General features: G+C 61.0%; 3 protein-coding genes across 8 annotated transcripts in view; 1 reads left to right on the top strand and 2 right to left on the bottom strand.

Annotated features, from left to right (window-relative positions):
• Positions 1–9351: 9351 nt before the first annotated feature.
• CHRM4 (cholinergic receptor muscarinic 4) lies at positions 9352–10785 on the top strand. The gene has a single exon (XM_087822361.1). The coding sequence runs from the start codon at positions 9352–9354 to the stop codon at positions 10783–10785; it is 1434 nt and encodes a 477-aa protein (XP_087678487.1).
• A 1683-nt stretch (positions 10786–12468) lies between these two features.
• On the bottom strand, positions 12469–14501 carry MDK (midkine). Its single transcript, XM_087822360.1, has 5 exons — positions 14403–14501; positions 14052–14128; positions 13721–13888; positions 13442–13603; positions 12469–12773 (listed from the first exon to the last, which is right to left on the bottom strand). The coding sequence occupies exons 2-5, from the start codon at positions 14125–14127 to the stop codon at positions 12748–12750; spliced, it is 432 nt and encodes a 143-aa protein (XP_087678486.1). The 5' UTR covers position 14128; positions 14403–14501; the 3' UTR covers positions 12469–12747.
• Positions 14502–15579: 1078 nt separating this feature from the next.
• Positions 15580–16550, bottom strand: part of DGKZ (diacylglycerol kinase zeta) — a 29142-nt gene continuing 28171 nt past the window's right edge. For all 6 annotated transcript variants that reach the window (XM_087821847.1, XM_087821848.1, XM_087821849.1 and 3 more), the window contains one exon: positions 15580–16337. In XM_087821847.1, the coding sequence (XP_087677973.1) occupies positions 16221–16337 (117 nt within the window). In that variant the 3' untranslated portion in view covers positions 15580–16220. The remainder of the gene's footprint in view (positions 16338–16550) is intronic.

Below are 16550 nucleotides of genomic sequence, written 5' to 3'. Positions count from 1 at the left end.
ATGCGGGGGTGAGGGGGTGATGGGTTGAGGGTCAAAGGGGGGGTCTTTGAACTGAGCTGGGCCCGGGTTCTCCGGGCACTGTTTTTGGTACTACTGGCCTAAGTGGGGAGCCGTATCTGATGCCTCAGCAGAACCACCTCAGGTAAGGGCTGCCAACTTTGTTTTACACGCCGTCTCTGTGTACCACCACCTCCTGCTTTCCATGAGCCTGCTAGGGGTCGGGGCACCTTTAACAGTGACAGGTGGATAGGTAGGAATGACAGAAGGTCACTCATCTCGATTGCTTCCTACCCAGGACTATGGGCCTGGAGTGAAGGTGTAATTGGCAAAAAGCTGGACACCTCCAGTCCTAGGAAACCACCCATAATGGGTGTCCGAGCTTGGTCTTGTCTCCAGGCATCCCACAGAGATGCCATTTGCTGGCCCCTCGGGTCTCCCTTTACTTTGTGTCCTCGGTACAGTGACTGAAGGGCCTGCTCTCTTCATGGGCCATGGCTGCTTTTAAGTTTCGAGCCAGTTAGAAAGTGGCAGAAGGACATTTGCCCCAGATCACAGAGAGGTTACAGGAAAATCAGAGCCACCCCAGGGCTTTTGCCAGCAACAAGTACTTCTTGAGTATCCCTGTGTGCTCAGCTGTGTCCCAGACACAATGGGTCATGCATAATTATAGATGCTACCCCAACAGAGACAAAAGGTTAAATGGGCAAGCAACTCATGCAAAACAGTGTGGAGTTACATAGTTAGGAACATTAGAATTTTCTAGAAAATTTTATTTAACAGTGGGCTCTGCACTAAATGACATCAGCTAGCTGTGTGACCTGGGGAAAGCCACTTGCCTTTTCTCTGCTTCGCTTTCCTCCCATGTAGTAGAATGCAGGGCTTGCACTGTGCCACCTCTCAGTTACTTCCAGCTCTATACTCTCCAGTCATTCAAGCTCAGAGAGCACTGGTTAGGGCAAAACTCCATGAAGAGGTGGCACTTGAGCTGTGCATTGTGGGGAAGAAGGGGGAGAGGCCCCACTGCAATCAGGAAGAACTTCTTGGTCTGACAGTAGGGACTATGAATTTGTTGAGTTAAACCATGCCAAGGACTCAATGAGTAATCTCAACCCTCATCACAAAAACTCTCCGAGATGGGCACTGGTAGTACATCCAGACCACATAGGTACTGGAGCCACTGTTTGATTCCTGGTGGGACCCTGACTTGCTCTATTATTTTGGAAAAGGGGGTATTCAGCCTTGTAGGGGAGGTGAATTTGGGCCCGCCTGGCCTCACCTCTGCCCTCCCTGGCCAAGGATGAGCTCAGCCCTACCTGTTGGAGGCCCCTGTCAGCACCTTCCTGTCACAACAACTGTGCTTAGAAAGTCTTTGCCGGGTGGCTAGAGCCTCCCCTGGAGTAAATCCTTTTGGGGGGCCCTTGCATGTCATAAGGTGGTAGGGTCAACAGGAGAGAGCTTGGCAAGCCCATTTGAGTTGGGGAAATAGATCCAGAAAAGTTCTATGGGCCCCAGTTGTGAACCCAGTTGGATCAAAGGCCTGGAGAACAAAGACTACACCAGGTCTCTGGTTTCCAGCTGAGCTCTACACAGTTCCCCTGTGGGTTCTGGGATTGGGGGAGGCCAACAGCCCCACCCTGTAAGGGGTTTCTGAGAAAGTGGAACCGCTCTGCCTGACAGCTTCTGTAAGAACTCAGGGCAGTGGCTGGAGACATTCCTGGTTCCTGGGCCTCCAGTACTTGGCCTTGCTTGTCCTCCCATCTGCCTGTTGTATCTGCACACACACCCCCCCCCCCCATTCTGTTCTCCCTGCACGCACACCCTGCAGGACTGTCATCTAATTGTCATGAACCACTTCAGCCTGTTTCTGCATCTGTGAAGTGGGGGCAAGAACAATAGCATTCTTTCATCCTTGGTGACGAGGATCATGGGAGACCGAATCATTCTTGAGGGACAATGGCTCCTCACTCCAGCCCAGCCAGCCAACGCCAGGCCTCTCCAGAGCACTGGGGACCGGCCTCCACCTCCGCCTTCAGCACAGAGGACTCCGCACCTAGAGCCCCGCAGCGCTGCCCCCGCCCCCCCCCCCCCGCGTTCGCGGCCCTTCTCTAGCAGCCCTTTGGGCTCCTCCACTGCGTACCCGCCTCCACCCCCACCCCAGGCCCACACGCAGCCCTCCGCCCATCGCTTAGGTGAGCGTGAAGGGGAAATGGGACTCGAGTAGCTTTTCCAAGAGAAGCCATGCGTCTTGAGGTTAATCGGGCGTTTGGCTCAGTTTGGTGTGACAGGCCTCGGGGCCGGACGTGGGGGGCGAATGCGACCCGGGCCAGCGCGGGGAACCGCGGTCTCGGGGAAGCGGAAGAGCTGGTGCCCGGTGCGCGGAGCTGAGCCTGCAAGGTCGGGCCGAGGCGGAGCTCTCCGAGGTGCTGAAGTCGCCCGGCTCCCGGGACCGGTCCCGGGTCGCCCCAGCTCGGATCAGGCAAAGCCGCAAGTCCCGAGGCGCCGGCCAGTGCGGTTCCCGGAGACCTCGAGAGACCGGTGGCTCGCCCTCTGGGGTCTCGTTCCGGGCTCCGCCCAGGTGACCTTGGGCTTTCCCTCACAGGAGTCGGTGAACTCGGCCTTCAGGCCTCGGCGGGATGGGCTGGGTATCCCATCCGGGGCCGCGGAGAGGGCGCTCACCCCTCCCCCGGCCTGGAGTGCGCGAGCACAGAGCCTGCGGTGGGATGTGGGGCGAGCGGGGGTGTGCGCTGAAGGCGGGCTCCTCTCCCCCCGGTGGGCCCTCGCTGCTGCTTCTCTCCCCAGCGCCTGCACAAGCCCCGACGGCGCCCCTCGTATCTGCCTGCCCGGCTGCCTACACGCAGCCCCGGGGTTGGAAACTGCCGGCCCTCGGCTCTCTGCCCCGACGGAACGGTGGCAGCAGCGCCGACCCCACCCACTCACAACCCCCCGTTGGGGTCAAACTGCGCGCGGGGCCACGTAGGGAGTGAGGTCCGGCCTGGGCGCAAGACAGTCTCCTAGCCCCGGGCGCCTGGTCAGAGCGGAGGTGGGGAGCGCAGCCAGACGGGGCTGTCGGCTCTCTCCCCCAGCCCGCGAGGGGGCGCCGCGTCCCCATGACAACGCGGACACCCCACCCCCCAGGCTCTCCGAGGGCCGAGCCCCCAGCTAAGCAGCACTTTCAACCGTGGGTGGTGCCCCCACAGTGCCCGAGCGTGGAGCTGCCGGCCGGCTCCTGCGAGGGGCGCGCGTAGCTGGGGTCCCCGACGCCCGGGTGGTGCCCCCCGTGCGTCCTCGTTGGGTGGCGGCCCCGGGCGGGCGGCGCGGCCCCACCGGGATTGGCTGCTTCCCCGTGACATCACGCGGCTCGGGAAAAGTGCGAGCGTGAGCGCGAGTCGGAGCCACAGCGCCCGGAGCTGCGGGCGGAGCAGGGGCCGCCCCTCGGCACCCCGTCCCCGCCCCCGGCCCGCAGCCCGACCGGCCGCCCCGCCCGCTGCCCGCGGGGCCGCCCCTTATCCCGCCGTCTGTCAGGTCGAAGGGAGCGGGGCGGAGGTGTCTGGTAAGTGACTTCCTCGGTAGCGCGGGGGCGGGGGGACTTGGTTAGGGTGTAGGGACCGGGGCTTCCGGACCCTCCGAGGTTCCTCAGAGGCGGGTCCGACTGGGACAGGGCCCCAGGCTTCTTCGGGGCGGGCGCGCTGCTGGGCGCCGCAGAGGGCACAGCTGGAAGGAAGGCGGGTGTCTCTCGGAGGTTCCTGCAAGTGCGCCTCTGGGAAGGAATGGACATTCAGGATGTCGGTAGGGTGTGCCCGCTCACAGCCCCACGGAGGCAGGGGCGGCCGTCGGGGGCAGGACCCCGCGCTCCAGCCCTCCCACTGGCAGCTCTGCAGGGCGCCGGGCGCTGGAGCCCCAAAGAGCCTTTTTCCCGCCCGTGTCCCCGCTCCCCGGCGCTGCCAACCCACTCTTGGCCATGGAGTCCTCCATCAGCGACCTTGAACCCCGACGGAAAGCACCCCTGCCCTCGTCTGGCTTCCCTCCCCCACTCCGGGACTCCCCCTCGCTGGTGCCCAGGCCCAGAGCCCTGGCGATCCAGCGTTAAACCCCGAGCCCTTTGGTTGAAGTGTCAGGCACAATTTCAGTGCCAAGTCCCCTGCACCCCTTCTCTCTCCCTTGAATTCCTGAGTGTCCTCTCTCACCCCAGGGACAGAGCCAACGGCCACAGCGTTCCCGGAGCCCTAGAGTGAAAGCCTAAGGACCCACCCCTACCCCCACGGTGTCCAGAGCACGCGCTCCTGTTTGGCCCGGGAAAGGGGGATGGGGGAGCTCGGGACCCGGCGAAGCACGGTGCCCACGCCCAGAGGCTGCAGGAGCTGCGTGCTAAGGGGTTGGTCGAGGGCGAGGCACAGGGCCCCATCGACCACCAGGGCAAAGTCGAGTTTCCAGATGGCCCAGTAATAAGTCCCAGCCGGGTCCTAGAGGCCCACCCAATCCCTGGGCTTTTGAAACCGGGTGTCCACTCTAGACGCGAGGGCTAAACGGTGTTTCTCCCCGGGGCCAGGGTCAGGAGCGCGGGAGAAGAATCTTACACTTTCCTAACCCAAGCCCCGCCTGGGCCTCCGGGTTACAGGGGTGCTGCCGGCGCCCTTTGGCGATAACACGCAGCAGGAACGCTGAGCCGAGCCTGGTGTCCCGCAAGGCCAAGCGGGGGACTTCAGCGGCGGCCCCTCGGCAGAGGTCAGTCCTAGGCTGACTCCACACCGAAGCGTTGGGGGCACAGCACTACTGAGCGCTCAGCTAACACAGTGCCCCAAGGCCTGGGGGCTGGCGCAACCCAGAGCTGTCTTGCGGGGACCCTTCCCCACCCACAGGCGGGGCGAGGTCCCTTCGCCGGCTCTTGGCCGGACTTCATCCGAGCTCAGCCAGCCAAAGTCTGGGTTGAATCTCCCGGCAGAGGCGTTTGCAATGTGGCAGGTCACTTAGTGTCGGCCCTGCATTTGTTCGTGTACCCAAGCTCACAGGCACAGGCACAACCGAACCGTGTGCAACCGCCAGACCACAGCACTCCAGGCACACGCACGCATGCACATGCACGCGTGCACATGGCACGGACATGCTCACGCGCGCACGGGGCGCACTGGTATCCAGGCGTGGCTGAGCGCGCACACACCCGCACATGCGGACAGCTACTACCTTCTACTCGCGCTCCCCTGTCCTCACTCGCAGCCAGAACTCGCACTCGCCTTCCCGCCCACGCGTTCCGCGCCGAGTGCCGGGTGGAATCGGGCGCCCTTAACTTTCCCGCCGCTGAACCCCGTGCGGAGCCGAGGGCAGCTCCCTGCCTGGGGCCCCCTCTGTGCTCACGGTCTTCTCGGAGTTGGGGGCGGTGGCCAAGAGCTGCGGGCTGCGGGCTGCGGGTCCGGAGCGGGCACCCAGGGGCCGACAATGCCATCTAGCGGCGCCTACAACCCTGGGCGGGGCTGCCCGCCTGGCTGGATCCCAGGCGGATCCCTGGAAGCACAGCAGCGAGAGTTCAGGTCAGGGTGTCGCCGAAGACTCGGAGGAGTTCAGAAAGCTGGGTGGCGGGCGGGGAGACGCCGCGTTTCGCCCTGTCTGCAGCTGGCAGCTTCCCCAAACGGGCCCAGAGCGGGACGAAACCACCGACCACCTCTCTGGAGACACGATGTCCCCAGTGGAGACAAGAGATCTCTTCTGGGAAAGCTAAGTGGGGAAGGCGGCAGGGAATGGGTGGGGACCCTACCTAAGCCTCCGCCGACCTACCCCTAGTCGTGTGGTTATAAAGGGGAGAGAACAGAAGTAGGAAATAAACTCTAAGGCAGAATTTGGGGTTGAGAAGGTGTCTCCTGGGCTCTAATTCTACCCCCACCCCTACTTAGACACTGGCTGGCGTTGGGCAAATTAATTAACATTATCATCATCTGTAAGAAGAGGATACTAATGTTACCTGCCTTTTCAGGCGGCTGTAAGGATTAAACCAGACAACCTATATACAAAGCTCAGAGGGAGTCCTGATTTATTGTCAACGCTCAATAAACAAGAGTGATTACGTTTTGCCTGTTTGGCACCTCCAGCCCCTTTCTGACCTTGCTGGCCTGTGTCCTGGTCCTGAGGGGCTAACACCATGGTTTCCTTGGGGCTGGCTGGCACATCACTCCTGCCCACCTTGAGCCTGCCTGCTGTGTCTGGGGAGGGCGGCCTCTCCGAGCTGAAGCTTCAGCCCTCCCAGCTCAGAGGGTGATCCCTGAGGTACTGTTTCAGTGACTCCCGGAGCTGAGGGGCTATCAGACACCTGGGGAGGGGGCGTTATCTGGTCTTTGCCCTTGACTCGTTTATGACCTTGGGGGGGGGTGACACCACCCATCTCTGAGCCTCTCCCTCCAGTGAACCAAGGATTTCGGCAGGCGAATTCAAACTACCAGGCCAGGAGGCTGGGTCTGTGTCTGCCATGGTGGATTAGGGGGGCTGAGGCCAGGCTTGGGGGGTCACCGGGGACTTGGCTCCAGCCTCCAGTGCATTTTCATGCTGGAGATGGAGTTTAGTTGCTGATCCCCACAGCTGCTCAGGTGGGAGGTTGCCCCGAGCCGAGCCCTCTCTATTTAGCAAATGAGAGAGGTGCAGGAAGGTGAGGTGGCCTGTGTGAGGCCGCAGAGCTAGATCCCCACTGGCCGCGAAGCTGGGCTGCAGTGAGTGCTCGTCCCTCCCTCCCTCCCCCCACACCCGCTGCCTCTCCCTCGCGGATTCTCACACAGACGCAAAGAGCTGCGTATATGACAGTGGCTGGTGGTGCTGTGATGGGCCCGGCGTGTGTGCAATGGTGCGCGTGTTGGCGGGTGTGAAGGAGCTGGGCAGAGCGGCTGCCCTGGCACAGCGCACAGCGCACTGGGTGTGGGCCTCCCTCACAAGTTTGGGAGAGGAAGAGGGGAGCCTGGGTGGGAAGGAGCACAGGCTCAGGGCAGGGGCCTTATTTTGGGGGGACCCCAGCTGGTGGCCAAGGGATGCCCTCAGGGGCAGGGCACAGGCTCCCCTGCAGCAACCCCTCTCTTCACTCTTCCCCCTGGGGCTGTCACCCTTTGGGTTCTCCTAGAGGCCTTGGGGCTGACCCTGACCCCTGGGAAGCCAGGTGTGTCTTTCCTCAGTTGATGGGCCCTTTGGGCTCCTGATGGCCCCTGGTTGCTGACAGACCCCAGCTACCCTGCACCTCGCCCCCAGGCCCTGGGGTGGGGTGAGGGCTCTGGGAGAGACCCTGTGCTTCCCTGAGCCTCCCTGCGTGGCACTCTCCCCTCCTCCTCCCAGCTCCCAGCTCCCAGCTCCCTGCCACCTCCTCTGGTCCTCTGGGAGGCCTTCCCCCAGGTGGCATCACCAGCTCCTGTGACTCTTTGCACCTCCCCCTCCCAGAATTCTTAGCTCTGCGGCAGCAACATGGCGTAAAGGAGCTGTGGGACCTTGGTCAGGCTAACACCTCTGTGCCTCAGTTTCCTCATCTTAAGCAGTAAAAAATAAGAGCATCTCTCTCACAGGTTTGTCGTGAGGATGAAATGAGTTAATCCTTATAAAAAGTATTGAGAGTGGAGAATGAATGTTAGCTGCTGATATATATACCTGCCTCTGTCCCCAGGACCTCCGTAGGGACTGGAGAGCAGGGCCCCTGGTAATGTTTGCTTAAGAAATGGTCAAAGGGCTGCCCTGGGCAGTGAGCTCAGTGGTTAGAGTGTCGACTTTTGGATTGAAGGGTCTCAGGTTTGATTCCTGGTCAAGGGCATGTATCTGGGTTGCAGGTTCGATCCCCTGGTCAGGGCACATGCGGGTGGCAACCAATCGATATGTGTCTCTTTCACATCCATGTTTCTCTCTCTCCTCTCCCTCCCCCCCACACTTCCACTATCTCTAAGTATCAATGAAAGAAATATCCTTGGGTAAGGAATAACAACAACAAAAAATGATAAAAAAATAATGAATACTTCTGACCAGAGCCACATGCTGACTTCTGGGACCACTCATCCTCTCTCCCCCTCCCTTCCCTGGGTCCCACCCACACTGGCCCTCTGTTCTTGCCTTACACATGCCTCAGGGCCTTTGCTCTGGCCATTGCCCTTGACTAGGGCACTTTCTGAAGCTCTTCACATGGCTGCCTCCTTGCCATCATCTAAATCACCTCCTTGGGCCCCGCTGGCATGGCTGAGCAGTTGAACATTGACCTAGAATCCAGGAGTTTTCGAGGTTCGATTCCCGGTCAGGGCACATGCCCAGGTTGCAGGCTCGATTCCTAGTCAGGGGTGTGCAGGAGGCAGCGGATCAATGACTCTCATCATTGATCTCTCTCTCTCTCTCTCTCTCTCTCTCTCTCCCTTGCTCTCTCTGAAATCAATAAAGACATTAAAAAACAAAAATCACCTCCTCGGGGAGGCCTTCACTGATCACCCAGCAGGGGACATCCCTGTGGGTCCTGATCCACTCTCTGTGCCATCTCCCTGCCTTGTTTTCTTTCTAGCACGTTTTTGTTGTTGCTCACTTGTTTGTAGATCTCTCCTGATGGATTGTATTGTAAACTCCGTGAGAGTGAGGCCTGTGTGTGTCTCACTCACTTCTGTAACTGCAGCACGAGTGCTCACTCATTACATAATGCGCGGCCCTAGCTGGTTTGGCTCAGTGGTTAGAACGTCGGCCCTCAGACTGAAGGGTCCTGGGTTCGATTTTGACCAAGGGCACGTACGTATCTCACTAGCAGGCTGGATCCCTGGCCCCGGTGAAGGTACATGCGGGAGGAGGTAACCAATCTGTGTCTCTCTCTCCTCGATGTTCCTCTCTCTCCCTCCCACTCTCTCTAAAAAGCAATGGAAAAAAATATCCTCTGGTGAAGATTAAAATAAATAAATAGCCCGGCCGGCGTGGCTCAGTGGTTGAGCGTCAACCTGTGAACCAGGTGACGGTTCGATTGGGGTCAGGGCACAGGCCCCAGTAGGGGGCGAGCAGGGGGCGGCCAATCGATGACTCTCATCATTGATGTTTCTCTCTCCCTCTCCCTTCCTCTCTCTGAAATCAATAAAGAGGTATTTTTTAAAAAGAATGAGAGTTTAATGATGGAACAGAGCAAAAGACAAAACAAAACAAAACCGGCCACTGTCTAATAACAAAAGAAACACAAAATTTAAAAAATAAAATAAAATAAAATAAAATAAATAAAATAAATAAATAAAGCAGGAACAAATGAGAAGGTGATAGGACAGAGTTTCCTAAGGTCCTGCAGGATGAAGTCCTCTGGCCCCGTGAGTCCAGGGGCCCCACGTTTCCCCTTTAACTCCCCTCTCCTCTTCCCCCCCAGACACTGCCCACCCGGGACGAACCGAAATGGCCAACTTCACACCGGTCAACGGCAGCTCGGCCAACCAGTCTGTGCGCCTGGTCACAGCAACCCATAGCCGCTACGAGACGGTGGAGATGGTGTTCATCGCCACGGTGACGGGCTCGCTGAGCCTGGTGACGGTGGTGGGCAACATCCTGGTGATGCTGTCCATCAAGGTCAACAGGCAGCTGCAGACGGTCAACAACTACTTCCTGTTCAGCCTGGCGTGCGCCGACCTCATCATCGGCGCCTTCTCCATGAACCTCTACACCGTGTACATCATCCAGGGCTACTGGCCCCTGGGCGCCGTGGTCTGCGACCTGTGGCTGGCCCTGGACTACGTGGCGAGCAACGCGTCGGTCATGAACCTGCTCATCATCAGCTTCGACCGCTACTTCTGCGTCACCAAGCCGCTCACCTACCCCGCCCGGCGCACCACCAAGACGGCCGGCCTCATGATCGCCGCCGCCTGGGTCCTGTCCTTCGTGCTCTGGGCGCCCGCCATCCTCTTCTGGCAGTTTGTGGTGGGCGAGCGGACGGTGCCAGACAACCAGTGCTTCATCCAGTTCCTGTCCAACCCGGCGGTGACCTTCGGCACCGCCATCGCGGCCTTCTACCTGCCCGTGGTCATCATGACGGTGCTCTACATCCACATCTCCCTGGCCAGTCGCAGCCGCGTCCACAAGCACCGGCCCGAGGGCCCGAAGGAGAAGAAGGCCAAGACCCTGGCCTTCCTCAGGAGCCCCCTGATGAAGCAGAGCGCCCAGAAACCCCCGCCAGAAGCCGCTCGGGAGGCGCTGCGCAACGGGAAGCCGGAGGAGGCCCCGCCGCCCGCCCTGCCACCCCCGCCACACCCCGTGGCCGACAAGGACACGTCCAACGAGTCCAGCTCAGGCAGCGCCACCCAGAACACCAAGGAACGGCCAACCACAGAGCTGTCAACCGCAGAGGCCACCACGCCCGCCACGCCTGCCCCTCGCCTACAGCCACGGGCCCTCAACCCAGCCTCCAAATGGTCCAAGATCCAGATTGTGACGAAGCAGACAGGCAACGAGTGTGTGACGGCCATCGAGATTGTGCCTGCCACGCCGGCTGGCATGCGTCCAGCAGCCAACGTGGCCCGCAAATTTGCCAGTATTGCCCGCAACCAGGTGCGCAAGAAGCGGCAGATGGCGGCCCGGGAGCGCAAGGTGACTCGGACCATCTTTGCCATCCTGTTGGCCTTCATTCTCACCTGGACGCCCTACAACGTTATGGTCCTAGTGAACACCTTCTGCCACAGCTGCGTCCCCGAAACTGTGTGGTTCATTGGCTACTGGCTCTGCTATGTCAACAGCACCATCAACCCTGCCTGCTATGCCCTCTGCAATGCCACCTTTAAAAAGACCTTCAAGCACCTGCTGCTATGCCAGTATCGGAACATTGGCACTGCCAGGTAGGCAGGCAGGGGTGCCATAGGAGGTGCTGGTGGTTGTGTGTGTGTGCTGGCGGACCACATGGCTCAGCTGCTGTGGGCAAGATTTGGAGGCACCTCTCCATGTTCACGATCACTGAAGGGGAGAACTGAGGTCCCCAGACCCTGTGAGGCTCAGGAAGCTCTGGCTGGATTCGGAGAGACCAGCTCTGCTCAGGCGAGAAGGGTCAGCCCCAGGAAGTATCCGAACCAGGACAGCCTGGCCAGTCTCTGTTGCCCTGCCTCAGGGAGCTGGGGGGCACTGGCCTTCATGGGCACCTGCCCCGCTATGAGCAACCAGTGTGGCTGGAAGAATGGACATCTGGAGGGGAGCAGAAGCCCAGGGCCCCCTTGGAGGAGCAGAGGCCAATGCTTGGGAAAAGAGGCTCGGGAAGGGAAGAGTAGTGTCCCTCACTGTTGTAATCGGTGCTTTCTGCCCCCCTGCAACCTGCATGTAGGCTCAGCCCCCTCCTCCCAAATCCCACTCCAGGGGTAGAAATCTCCCCTTGCTGCAGCTACTCAGCCAGGTACTGGTTGGATGGGTGGGTGTGCAGGCAGAGTGGGCTCTGGGGCACCCTCTCGCCTTCTGAAGCACAGCCCTGGTCAGTCAGGATGGACCAGCAGGAGGTCCAGCCTCCTTGGTCCCAGGGGTCCCAGCCTGAGCACGGATCAGTCCACCTGATTTTTTAAAAATCTATCTTTATTGATTTTGGAGACAGGAAGGGAGAGGGAGAGATAGAAACATCAATGATGAGTCATTGATCAGTTGCCTCCTGTACAGCCCCTACTGGGGATCCAGCCCCAAACCCAAAGATGTGCCCTGACCAGGAGTAAAACCGCAAACTCCTGGGTCGTTGGTCGATGCCCAACCACTGAGCCACGCTGGCCAGGCTCTGATTCTGAAGAGCCCTCCCACTTCCCAAAGTGGAGGGCTTGACCCTGGTCACACATAAGGTGGGGCTGTGGAGGGCAGTGTTCCAGTGGCCTCTGTAGATGGCTAGGGAGGCCTGGGTCACCAGAGACAGAGATGGACTTCGCCCGCACAGACTTCAGTGCCAGTGGAGTGTGGGGTTAAGGCTGGCAAGCACCCCCATCTTTTTTTTTTTTTTTTTTCTTAAATATAACTTTATTGATTTCAGAGAGAGGAAGGGAGAGGGAGAGAGAGATAGGAACATCAATGATAAGAGAGTCATTGATCAGCTGCAGCCCGCAACCCGGGCATGTGCCCTGACCAGGAATCGAACCCTGATCGCCTGGATCCTAGGTCGATGCTCAACCGTTGATCCACGCCCGGCCGGGCACCCCCATCTTTACTCTCCCGGTGGACAGAACTTTCCTGATTGGCAGTGGGCTGGACCAAAGGACCTTTGCCTGGGAGTGTCGGCTATAGTGTCTTGTGGGTTCCCTCCCCCAGCCTTGGTGAGACAAGGACTGAAAGGCTCAGGGGACTTGGTGGGGGCCCCCTTTCGTGGGTCAGTAAAGGCATCTGGAAGAAATTTTCATGACTGTCCTTTTTCCATGAGCTGCCAGGAGCACCAAGCCCCCAAGAAAGCCACCTTTCCCTCCAGCCTTCTCTCCCTTCCACACTCTCCCACTCCCAACAAATTACCACAGCAAACTCCCCAGGAAGGGGCTTTTATATATTAAAAAAAAAAACAACAAAAAAACCTTTTATTGGGAGAAAATGAGTTTATTTGTTTCTTAGTAATGGCATCATTGTGGGTAAGAAGAAAAGGGGCACAGGAAGGAAGTCCCTCTGGGGGAGGCTCAGGCTGCCCAGAATCCCTTGTCCCTCCCCACTTTGGGCACTTGGGGGTGGGGTGGGGGAGAAGGGAAGAGGCAGGGCGTGATTGATAAAGCTGACATAAGAAAAGGCACTGGCGGGTTATATCTTGGGCCTGTGGGAGGGGGGCGTGGGCCCGGGCTCTTTGGCATTCAGGCCTGGTCACTAGTCCTTTCCCTTCCCTTTCTTGGCTGTAAAACAAGAAAGAAAGACTGCGTTAGGAGAGCTCAGGTGACTCAGGAACGACCCCTCTATACATCAGGGAGAAGAAAATTCTGCACCCTAGTGGTTCTCAATCAGGGGACACGACAGCCCGTGGGACAAGGCAGCCATTCCCTGCGGGACCTTTCCCACTCCCCCCACTTCATCTTTCCCTGGGGATCGGTCGTCTTCAAGTTCCCTCCAAGTCCTGGCCCTCAAAACCCAGGACAACAGCCTCCACCTCATCTCAGAGGTGGCTGATTCACCTCTGCCGGGTTGGCCTCCCGGGTTGCTGGGAATAAAGTAATGGGCAGAGAAAGTGTGAATGGTGAAGTCCTTCCATGCTAGAAAGGGCAGAGCCGGCCAGATGCTCTGCAGGGTGGGCAGGGGGCAAAGCCAAGCCCTCCCAGACCTGCCCTGGACTCTAAGCCAGATGCCCCAACAGAGCAGTGTGACTGTCCTTACTGGGGCCACAAGGATTTACTGTCTCTTGAGCACCATGGGTGGACCTCAGTTCCTGTCCACCTGAGGTGTCTACGGGGGAAAACAGTGCTGAGATGTCCAGAAGTCTCACCAGGGCCTCAAACCTCAGGCTTAACCATTCCCCTCCCAGGGGGGGCAGCCCCTGCCAGACCCCACCCCGCTCCCCTGGGCTGACCTTTGGCCTTGGCTTTGGTCTTGGGGGTACAGGGCTTGGTGACGCGGATGGTCTCCTGGCACTGGGCATTGTACCGCGCCTTCTTCAGGGTGCCTTGGCGGGCTTTGGTGCCCGAGCCCCCATCACACGATCCCCAGCTCTCAAACTTGTACTTGCAGTCGGCTGGCAGGAGGGTGCCCAGGGTCAGAGCGGGGCGGCTGTGGCCTCGCTCCACAGGTCCGCCCGGGCGTCGGCGAGGCTGCGCCCCCTTCCCTGCCCTCCGCCTGCGCCCCACCTCACCTCCAAACTCCTTCTTCCAGTTGCATGGCACCCGGCACCGGATGCGCTGCGTCTGGGCCCCGCAGGCACCTTCGCGGAAACCCGCCCCGCAGTCCTTGCTGCTGGGGGTGCAGGGCCCCCAGGTCCACTCCGCGCACTCGCTCCCCGGGCCGCCCTTCTTCACTTTGTCTAAAATGCACGGGAACAGGGCTCAGGACCCGGGGCACCTAGAGATCCACTCGGGGGCCCCTTCCTGGGGTCCCGGGCTCGGAACCCAGGCGGCCAAGCCCCGGGGCTGCCGGCTCGCCTGCCCGTGTCCAGCCCTCCTTCAGTCCCCCAGACCTCACATCACCTTTCTTCTTGGTCACCGCGGAGGGGAGCGCCAGCAGGGTGAGGAGGGCCAGGAGGAGGAAGCCTCGGTGCTGCATCCTGGGGGGGAGCACGGGTCAGCGCCTCCCGCCCGCCCCCTTCCCCACCGGGGAGCCACGTGCACGGACCTCCCGCCAGCTTTCCCATTCTCCAGGCCCAGAGGATCGGGCCGCTCCGCCGGCGGCGGGAGAACTTGAGGGGCCGACCCCTTGCCGCCAGCCGGGGCGCAGAGCCGGGGGCGTCTCCGGGGGGATGCTCGGACCCCAGGACGCAGCTCAGACCCCCGGCCCCAGCCCCTGGGTGAACAGCCGCCCCTCCCGCCCCGCGCGCTCACTCGCTCGCTGCCCACGATGCTTCGCTCCCTCCAGCGCCCGCCTGTCCTGCTCCGGCCGCTGCGGCCCCTTTTGTCTCCAGAACCGGTCTGAGCCGGTCACATGGGCCCCCGCCCCCTCCCCGCCCCCACCACCGAGGAAGGGCCCGCCCCCTCCCCTCAAACCCGCGCCGCCCCCGACCCCGGCGTCCCCGCCTCCACTCCCTCCGCGCGCTCCTGGCGCCGCCACCCGGCTCCCCGCCGCCCGTCCCGCATCCTCGCTTCGCTTCGCCCCGCCGGTGTTCTCCGCCCTCGGACGCCTGGGTCCGTCCTGCCCTGTGTCCCCCGTACCCGGCCCCAGGCCCAACTTTACATCCCCGCCCTCTGCCCCCTCCCGGGGGCCGTCCCTGCTCCCCGAAGGACACGGGCCTCCCTGCGGAGCCTTCGGTGGAGACCGAGGGGCACCGAGTCCCGGGCGTCCTGCGCCCGGCGCGGGGCCCGCGTCCAGCTTGGGAGCGGCTCCGTCCCGAGCCCCGGTCCGCCCCCCGGGGCCTGCTCAACCCCCAGCGCCCCGACGCTGCTGGGCGGGCACATCAGCCCCTCGACAGCTTCGCCAGATGTGCAGTGTTGGGGGCCTGGGGCAGGAGTCCCCGAGGAAGCCCAGGGGTGGGGGGGACGCTGCGCCTCCCCTGGAGCGCAGGTTTGCGGGGTGGGGGAGGTGGAGGAGGAGCCCGCAGGCCTGGATTTGGTGACTTGGGAGCTGACAAGAGCCGTTTGAGAAGTTCCAGACCCGGCCTCGGCGGCTGCAGCACATGCCCCCCCTTCTGACCCTGGGAGCTCGGGGATCACCGCATCCGAACCCCCTAAACAGCGAGAGCAACAGAGGCCTGGGGGAGGGGGCTTGCCCAAGGCCACAGGGCAAATTGACTGAAGTAGCCAGTCCTCGACCCTGCCCCACCTCTTTCACTTTCATTGTTGTCCCAGAGGAAAGCGGGAAGCCGGTGGAACCCAGCTCCTCCCCCGGCAGCCGGCGGAGGTCGGGCCTAGGGCAGCCCTGGGATCCGCCCCCCCCAATGAGACCCAGGACCCCCAGAGAAGGATCTGGGTCCATGACATCCAGGCCCCCACTTAGAAGTTAATCCAGAAGAAGACCCTGCTGCTGCTCTAAGACCTCTGTCTCCCGCAAAAAAAGAAACACAGAAAAGAAAAAAAAACCATTTTACTGAGTCACACCCAGCTGTAAACAAGTCACCGTGAGAGCCCCACCCCAACCCCCAGGCCACACAGTCCTTGACAAAATGACTGGGGAACGTCAGAGGGGTAGGTGCCAAGCAGGGCAGCGGGCAGGCAAATGCAGCAGGCTCCAGGTTTCTGGGAGGAAGCCCTGGGAAGAGTGGTGTCAGAGTAGGAGTGGGACTGAGCTTCCAGGACCCTCAGAGTAGGGGCCCTTGAGGACCAGGTGGCTTAGGAAGGCTCCCTGACAGAGCTTCAAGCCCCTCTGCCCTCCTCCTCTGGTCCCTAAACTCTAGGGAGGGCACCCACCGAGAGTGAGGGCTGCCCTGCAGTGGCCCAGCCCCAGCTCCCAGAAGGCCTGCCCAGTCCAGTCCAGTTTCCTGCTCTCCTGTGAGCCTCCAGGTCAGGTCAGGGCTCAGGGGCACAGGTGAGATGCTCCAGCTCCTCAGAGTCCAGCCCTAGTTTGGGTGGCTCCTCAGGGGACAGCAGGGGCTCCTTCCCTGGGGCATGGGTCCCCCCGTGGCTGCCCAACTGGAATGTGGCAGTGAGGTGGGTGAGGAGGGGGCTCCTGCTCTGGCTGGTGCTGTCCCTCTTCAGCATTGGCCTCAGCTACACAGCCGTCTCCTGGTCCTCCCGCTGGATCATCTGGTAGTGCTGCCGGTTCTCCAGGTAGGCGGCCAACTCCGTGTCCTGAGCCTTCTCTGCCCGCTGCCGGGGAGTGTCGCCCTGGAGGAGGGAGGAGCTGTGATGGGGCTTAGGAGAGGGCAGGCCCTCTTCCCGCGGGCTGCCGGTGGGGGAGGGAAGGCCCAGCAGGCCGGCCAGGCCAGCCCCACCCCTGCTGGCTCAGGTTTCTTAAGGTTGAGGAACAGCTTCAAATCCCCAGAGGTGGCCCTCGCCTGAGGCTCCCCTCACAAGGGCCGAGTCTGGGGGAGCACTGGC

The sequence above is a fragment of the Miniopterus natalensis genome, chromosome 11 (genome assembly GCF_054644295.1).
Source record: "Miniopterus natalensis isolate mMinNat1 chromosome 11, mMinNat1.hap1, whole genome shotgun sequence".
Lineage (NCBI taxonomy): Eukaryota > Metazoa > Chordata > Mammalia > Chiroptera > Miniopteridae > Miniopterus > Miniopterus natalensis.
The sequence above is the reverse complement of the archived record's forward strand: the minus strand, read 5'-3'. Positions and strand labels throughout refer to the sequence as shown.